Genomic DNA, 8,642 nt, shown 5'->3' on the forward strand with positions numbered 1-8,642 from the left:
ACGATAAAAACGGCCTTGGTACGATGCACGATAGCATTTTCCATTATCGTACGGTTTGTGCGATAATTCTAAAGGTGTTGATAAGTAATTAATTACAAATATAAATGGTCGGTGAACTCCTCCATGAAACAGGCTAATTTCTATAAAAAAAGAAAGAATTATTTCGGAGTCCGTACATGGCTTGCCGCCGCTTGTCTCCAATTGTAACGTGGTTCAAAGGCTATTGGAACAGTGGGAGGCACTGAAGCTATTTTTCTCGGAGAAGTGGCTCGCTGAGAAACTATTAGCAACATAGTTTGATTATCAAACTCCCTTCATGATCCTTTCATGAAGTTATATTTCATGTTCCTTGACTGGGTTCTTCCAAAGTTTACTGAGTTCGTTCAACAAATTTTTCCCGTCAGATAAAGCAGTAATAACAGTTCTCCATGATAAAGTGTCCATGCTATTCAGAGACCTCCTTCTCTCATTTATGGACAGGACCAAATGTACCTAGGAGTTAAAGTTATGCAGGGATTAAAAAAACCCCTCCATACAGGAAAAGAAGCTCACAGCAGGAGTTTTATCAGTTGTAGAAGTTTCCTTGTAGTGGCATGCACACAAATAAAGAAGAGGTATAATTTCAATGATGGTGTCCTGTCAAAGTTAAACTCTCTGTCCAAAAAATGCTCTCTCATCAGAAATTCAGAGAAAGAATCCCCTCTTTATTCCCTCTTGCATCTGAGCTTCCCTGATTGTACACCCTCAGATGACCACTCACTACTTCAAAAGCTGGATGATAAATGGAGAATGTTTCCCATATTGCAACATGAACTTAAAACATCTCGTTAATGAGTCACCTGATAAGTTCTGGGGAGAAGTGGTCCCAAAAAGTCTTGTTTTTTCAGACCCTAGCCAATTTTGCTCTAACTGCTCTTTGCTTGCCGCACTCTAATGCTGAATGCGAACGAGTGTTCAGTACAAAGTTAAACTCTTTAAAACTAAACAAAGAAAACAGAATGAAAACAAGGACAGTTTAATGGGGCTCTTCTCTCTGCTAGTTGCACGTTTATCATGTTCAGCTGGTGAGTCTCCACCTATAACAATATCATCCAGATATGGATAAGCAAAATCATAAAAAGCTAACAATTGGGAAATGAACTTCTGAAATATTGCAGGAGCAGAATGGATACCAAATGGTAAGCGTAAATAAATCTATATAGACCCAAATGTGTGTTAACTACAAAATATTTACGGTCTTCTGGAGCAACTTCCATTTGCAAATAAGCCTTCTTGAGATCAAAGTCTGGTATAATACTTATATCCAGACACACTGGAAATTAATTCTGACATATTAGGTAATGGAATTTAGATTCATGAAGAATTTCATTTATCTACGGAAATCCCCATCAAATATGAAGGGATCCATTCTGCTTCTTGACAGTAACAATTGGTGAGGCATAATCTGAGAATTCTACTCTTTCTATAATCTTTCAAGCTCTTGCAGCGCACTCTCAGCCTCACTGCGTAACGTCAGTGGCACCGTGCGGACCTTCTGAAAAACAGGAACATGACCAACTTTAGGATACAATCGGGCTTGACAGTCTTAATTGGTTTCAAACTATCTACATTATATTAAATTCCTACCTATCAAGTTATTTGGGAGTCTGACCCAACAATTATGAATTACGTCTGAATGAAAAGCGGAAATGAAACAGATGTGGTTTATCTAGACTTTGCAAAAGCTTTTTGACAAGGTAGACCATAATATATTAGCGAAGAAAATTAGAAAACATAATATAGTGGATAAAGTAGAAGATGGTTAAAAGAATTTTTACACAACAGAAAACAGATAGTTATTGCAAACGATGAAAAATCGGATGAAGCTAAGGAATAATTTCCGGTGTGCCACAAGGTACGGTGTTAGCTTGCATTACTGTTTGTTATTATGATTGCAGACATAGACAGTAATGTTAAGCACTCGGTAGTGAGTAGTTTCGCCGATGACACAAGAATAAGTAGAGAAATTACTGGTGATGAAGATAGGAACGCGCTACAAAGAGACCTTAACAAAGTATATGATGGGCAGAGGTAAAAAGGATGGTATTTAACTGTGATAAATTTGAATCAATAAACTATGGAGACAGAGAAGGAAAGCTATATGCACATAGGGGACCTAATAATGAGACAATCACAAATAAGGAAGCAGTTAAAGACCTTGGTGTGATGATGAATAGGAACATGTTATGCAACGATCAAATAGCAATTCTATTGCAAAATGTAAAGCAAAAATGGGAATGTTGTTACGGACACTTCAAAACAAGAAAAGCTGGAACACATGATTATGCTTTATAAAACATATGTTCGTAGTCCACTTGAATATTGCAACATGATATGGTACCCACACTATCAAAAGGATTTTGCACAAATAGAGAGTGTACAAAGGTCCTTTACAGCTAGAATAGAGAAGTTAAGGACCTTGACTACTGGAAAGACTACAATCCTTAAAATTATATAGTCTAGAAAGGAGAAGAGAACGCTACATGATAATTCAGGCATGGAAACAGATAGAAGGAATAGCTGAAAACATCATGTAGCTAAAAATATCAGAAAGAGCAAGCAGAGGTAGATTAATAGTGCCCAAAACATATACCAGGAAAAATAAGGAAAGCACACAGGACATTAATCCACTACGCACCAGCATCGATAATGCAGCGTCTCATGCAAATGCATTGCCAGCTCATCTGAGGAATATAACAGGAGTGAGCGTAGATGTGTTTAAGAATAAGCTCGACAAATATCTAAACTGCATCCCAGACCATCCAAGATTGGAAGATGCAAAATATACCGGAAGATGTACTAGCAAACTCTCTGGTAGACATTAGAGGTGCCTCATACTGAGGGACCTGGGGCACACCCGAACAAGATGTAAGTCTGTCAGGTCTCTTTCAACTTATATCGAATGCAAAGCCTTAAACCTAAATGAAGGAACAAATGAAGAATTCCAGACTTAGGGGCAAGATGAGAGAGAGAGAGAGAGAGAGAGAGAGAGAGAGAGAGAGAATTCATGAATTCATTGACAAAATGGTAAACAAAGTAAATCCCCGAATTTATTGCCATAGATGAGGTAAAAAAAAAAAACCGGACGAGAGAGAGAGAGAGAGAGAGAGAGGACAGAGAGAGAGAGCGACAGGAGAGAGAGAGAGAGAGCAGACCAAAAAAAGCCAAAAAAAAGGACTGTATTTGTGTGTGCATACTTGTAGCAAACGTCAATTGAACTAAATAATTAATTGAAGAATCATTTGAGTAGGGGAACTTTTGGTAACAATTATAAATTGCTTTGTGAAAAATTATTTCTGAAAAATTAACATCACAAACACAAGTCGCTAATGAAACTCTGTGTGTGTGTGTGTGTGTTTGGTGATATCTTCATTCTGTATATCCATTACCTTCGTTCTTTTTCAATTTCAAGTCAATGGACCCTTGTGTGGTGGGCTTATTCTATATGAATGAGGTTCATCTTTAGAATAATAATAATACTAACTTTGAGACTACAAGGGTCCCCTAGAAAAGGCCGAAAAATAAGAAAAAGGCAGAAAGGAAAGGGGCGCCACTGACTTGAAATCAAGCTTCCAAAGAATATTATGGTGTTCATTAGAAAGTAGTAACAGAAGGTAACAGATAAACAGACAGAAGAGACTAGTAATTGGAAAAGAAAAAAAAATAAATGGACAAATAATTAAATAAAATCAACAGATACTCGTAAAATGTAATTGAGATTATAAAATACACACTGTTAACAGTCATTTCACGTTGGTCTATTCTTACTCACAGCTGTGGCATCAGAATTTTCCTTAAAGAGAAAAAGGGAACCAAGTTCCTGAATACGCATTTCGAAAGAAGAAGAAGAAAAACACTACCTGGTCACGGTTTTGTGATCGGGAAAAAAAACATCATCATTAACAACCGTAGCCATTTTCTATCTCTCCTCTCTCTCTCTCTTAGTACTGTTGCAAACATCACGTATATTTACGCCCACACACACGTGCGCACGCGCGGTAAGCTTGCTTAAGGGCTGTCATTAATTCCATGAGTGGGTTTTCAATAGTGGGTTTCAGTGCGCATTCCTGCTTCAATATACTTTTGATTCAATTCGTGTCCTTTGGCGTTCTCGTGCGTAGACAGCATGCCTAAAAGGTGACCTGACTTTGGGGGCATTTATATCCATAAATATATATATATATATATATATTATATATATATATATATATATATATATATATATATATATATATATATACATATGATATATGTATGTATATATATATATATATATATATATATATATATATATATATATATATATATATATATATATATATATATATATAATATATATATATATACAATATGTATATAGGTGTATATATATATATATATATATATCTTATATATATATATATATATATATATATAATAATATATAGATTATATATATATATATATATATATATATATATCTATATATATATATATATATATATATATAATATATATATATATATATATATATATAATATATATATATATATATATATATATATATATATATATATATATATATATATATTTAATATATATATATATATATATATATATATATATATATAATATATAATATATATATATATATATATATATATAGATATATGATATATATATATATATATATATATATACATATATAATATATATATATATAGACAGAATGAATAATATTAATATAAAACCTCAATTAAAGCATATACACTAAAGCATGTTATTACACACATTAGATTCCTCTATTTTTTTTTGTTTTTTCTACGCAAAAAAAAATACGGTCCTCTCTCTCTCTCTCTCTCTTCTCTCTCTCTCTCTCTCTCCTCTCTCTCTCTCTCTCTCCTTCTCAAAATATCGAATGCAAAGCCTTAAACCTAAATGAAGGAACAAATGAAGCCATTGCCAGACCTTCGGGGAAAGAAAGGAAAGAAAGAAAAAAGAAAGAAAAAGAGAGAGATTGAGAGAGAGAGCCACGACAGAGAGAGAGGAGAGAGAGAAAAGAGAGAGAGAGATATTTCAGCAATTTATAAGACCAAGAGACAAGACATAATTAAAGTTCAAGAATCTTTCCTGCTATATTTCGATAAACCAAAATATCTCCTCGTAAGGAAATATAGAAAATCAACGAAAAATCGAGAGTGTGAGAGAGAGTATATTGAACTGGATACTTCAGATATGGATTTCAGTTTGAAGAAAATGTGGCCTTATCCTGGCCTTGGCAGCAGCTGTTATAGTGATCTTGTTTGGTGTGGCTGCCTATTCGCTGGCGAGATTTCCTCTCCTGACTGATAATGGATGGAGCTGAACAGCCTAAGGAAAAGGAACTGAACGAGAGAATTTTGCGGCCTTGCGAGAAGCCATCCAGTACCAGAGAGAGCGCGCGTGCACTTGGACAGGACAATAATTCTCCAGCCTACAAGAGAGGCTCGACTACCAAGAAGAGAGCCAGAAAGGGGGCGGGAAGGGAAGAACGCGTTCTTGAAATCAGATCACTCAGGATTGTGTTGCAACAGCAGGCCTGCAAGAGAGGGCCTCACTCGCTCGAAGCTGGAACGATAAAGAGAAGAGGGGAGAAACGGCAGCTGAAGACAAGATGGTCAAGAGGCCGAAGAAAAAACCAGCATCTGAAGAAGAACGTGAAGGAAAAAACTGGTCAGAGGTACGATTGCCTTTGTGAGAGGATAAGGGAACTGTCGGGCAGTGGTCAGACGCAAAACTGCCTGCTTGAGGGGCTCGAGAAACTCTACGACAGAAGGAGAAAGACGTGCAGCTATAAACGGCAGAAGCTGCGCGGATAGCCGAGGCTCATTCAGGAACAAAAAAGACTGAAGCGAAAAGTGGGAATCCGACTGGAAAGACTTGGAGCTGAGGTTGAGCGCCTGCAGAAGGCTTTGGAGGGACGTGTTGGAAGGAAAAGCGTGGACTCCAGTGTAAAGTTGAAAACAACGAAACTAAAGAGGAACGAGCTGGCATGCTTCTAGAGGGAAGGAAATTGTCGCCTGGAGTGATGAAGAAGGAGGCCGGTGTCCAGGCGAATGGAACGACCAGATGGATGGATGAGGTGGATGGCTGCGAGGAACGAAGGAGAAAATGGTCTCTGATTTGAAGAACCTCCAGGAGAAATGAAGACGAATGGAGGAGAGCAAGTGAAAAACTGCAGAAGCTTGTGTGGATGTTGAAGAAATGGGGGGCGTGATGAAGACTGCACTGGGGCCTCATTCAGACGGTAAGATGTGAAATTTTGAGGAAGATGTTTATTTTGTAATAAGTTTGTTTTTGTTAATCGTTGAAGGAAATTGAACTTGAACGGAAATAAATGTTAAACAAAAATGTTTTCTTAGAGTTTTATTGATTCGTGGATGGAAAAAAGGAAAAGAAAAGGGAGGGAATATAGAAACGGTGAAGAAAATAAAAAAGGGGATTTGTGTAGGTGGCCGGGAGAAGAAACAGGATTAGGAGAAGCCCCAAGAAAATTGAGAGGATTGAGTAGGATTAGTGGAGGTTGCCAGGAGAAGAAAGAGAGGATTGAGTAGATTCGTGGAGTGCAAGGAAAGAAAAACTTGAAGATTCAGAGATCCCCAGGAGAATTGAGAAGATGCAGTGGCTATTTCTGATTCTAAGGTACAGAATAGCTGTTACACTGTGCAAGGAGCGCCGGGCGAGGCCCGCCACGGGTCCCCAGGACGGGCGGGCATGCGTCCGCCGAACGTCCCGGGACGGGCGGGCATGCGTCCGCCGAACGTCCCGGGGATGGGACGGGTGGGCGGGGTTCCGCCGAGAGTCCGGGACGGGCGGGGCGGGCAGGCCCGCCCGCCCCCAAGCGTCCCCCCCCAGGGACGGGCGGGCAGGCGCCCGCCAAGCGTCCCAGGACTGGGCCGGCATGCGTCCGCCGAGCGTCCCGTGACTGGGCGGGCATGCGTCCGCGAGCGTCTCGCGACGGGCGGGCAGGCGTCCGCCGAGCGTCCCTCCCGGGACCGGCAGGGCAGGCGTCCGCCGAGCAACCCGGGACCGGGCAGGCAGGCGTCCGCCGAGCATCCCAGGACGGGCGGGCAGAGTCCGCCGAGCGTCCGGACGGGCGGGGGAGGCGTACCGAGAGCCCGTCCCCGGGACGAGCGGGCAGGCGTCCGCCAAGTGTCCAGGACACGGGCGGGGGGCGGGTCCGCCGAGGGGTCCGGGACGGGTGGGCAGGCGCCCGCCGAGGGTCCGAGCGTCCCGGGACGGGCAGGCAGGTCCCCGCCGAGCGTCCCGGGACGGGCGGGCAGGCGTCCGCCGAGCGTCCCGGGATGGGCGGGCAGGTGCCCGCCGAGGTTCCGGGAGGGACGGGCAGGCAGCGCCCGCCGAGGGTCCCGAGCGTTAACCCGGAAACGGGCGGGCAGGCACCCGCCGAGCGTCCCGGGATGGGCGGGCAGGCGCCGCCGAGCGTTCCGGGCGCGGGCGGGGCAGGCGCCCGCCGAGCGTCACGGGACGGGGCGGGCAGGCGCCTGCCGAGCATCCCGGGACGGGCGGCAGGCGCCCGCCGAGCGTCCCGGGACGGGCAGGCATGCGTCCGCCGAGCGTCCCGGGACCGGCGGGCAGGGCGTCCGCGAGCAACCCGGGACGGGCGGCAGGCGTCCACCGAGCATCCCAGATGGGCGGGCAGAGTCCGCCGGCGTCCCGGGAGGGCGGGCAGGCGTTCCGCCCGAGCGTCCCGGACGGGCGGGCAGGCGTCCGCAAGCGTCCAGGGCAGGGCGGGCAGGCGTCCGCTGGGGAGGGGCCCGGGGACGGCGGGGCAGGCGCCCGCCGAGGGTCCCCGAGGTTCGTCCGGGACGGGCGGGCAGTCCCCCCCGCCGAGCGTCCCGGGACGGGCGGGCAGGCGTTTTCCGCCGAGCGTCCCGGGAGGGGCGGGAAGTTTGCCCGCCGAGGGTACCGAGCGTCCCGGGACGGGAGGCGGGGGGCAGGCACCCTGCGAGCGTCCCGGGACGGGCGGCAGGCGCCCACCGAGCGTCCCGGGACGGGCGGGCAGGCGCCCGCCGAGTGTCCCGGGGACGGGCGGGCAGGCGCCCGACGAGCGTCCCGGGACGGGCGGGGCAGGCGCCCGCCGTGCATCCCCGGGACGGACGGGCAGGGCGCCCGCCGCCATGCGTCCCGGGATGGGCGGGCATGCGTTCCCGCCGAGCCGTCCAGGGACGGGCGGGCAGGCGTCCGCTGAGCGTCCCGGGACCGGGAGGGCAGGCGTCCGTCGAGCGTCAAGGGACGGGCGTGAAGGCGGTCCGCCGAGCGGTCCGGGACGGGCGGGCAGGCGTCCACCGAATGTCCCGGGACGGGCGGGCAGGCGTCCGCCGAGCGTCCCGGGACGGGCGGGCAGGCGTCCGCCGAGCGTGGGAATGCAAGGAAAAGAACTTGAAGATTCAGAGAATCCCCAGGTGAATTGAGAAGATGCAGTGGTATATTCCGATTCTAAGGTACAGAATAGCTGTTACACTGTGCAAGGAGCGCCGGGCGAGGGCCCGCCGCGGGTCCCGGGGGACTGGGGCGGGCTGCGTCCGCCGAACGTCCCGGGACGGGCGGGCATGCGTCCGCCGAAC

The 8,642-nt window shown here is 46.0% G+C and overlaps 1 protein-coding gene across 1 annotated transcript in view; it reads right to left on the reverse strand.

Annotated features, from left to right (window-relative positions):
* Window positions 1-6,694: 6,694 nt before the first annotated feature.
* The window catches only part of LOC135222551 (collagen alpha-2(IV) chain-like), a 47,290-nt gene continuing 45,342 nt past the window's right edge, over window positions 6,695-8,642 (reverse strand). Inside the window, exon 6 of the mRNA XM_064260639.1 lies at window positions 6,695-8,514. Coding sequence (XP_064116709.1) covers window positions 6,695-8,514 — 1,820 coding nt within the window. The remainder of the gene's footprint in view (window positions 8,515-8,642) is intronic.

Source organism: Macrobrachium nipponense, chromosome 3, assembly GCF_015104395.2.
Source record: "Macrobrachium nipponense isolate FS-2020 chromosome 3, ASM1510439v2, whole genome shotgun sequence".
Classification (NCBI taxonomy): Eukaryota; Metazoa; Arthropoda; class Malacostraca; order Decapoda; family Palaemonidae; genus Macrobrachium; species Macrobrachium nipponense.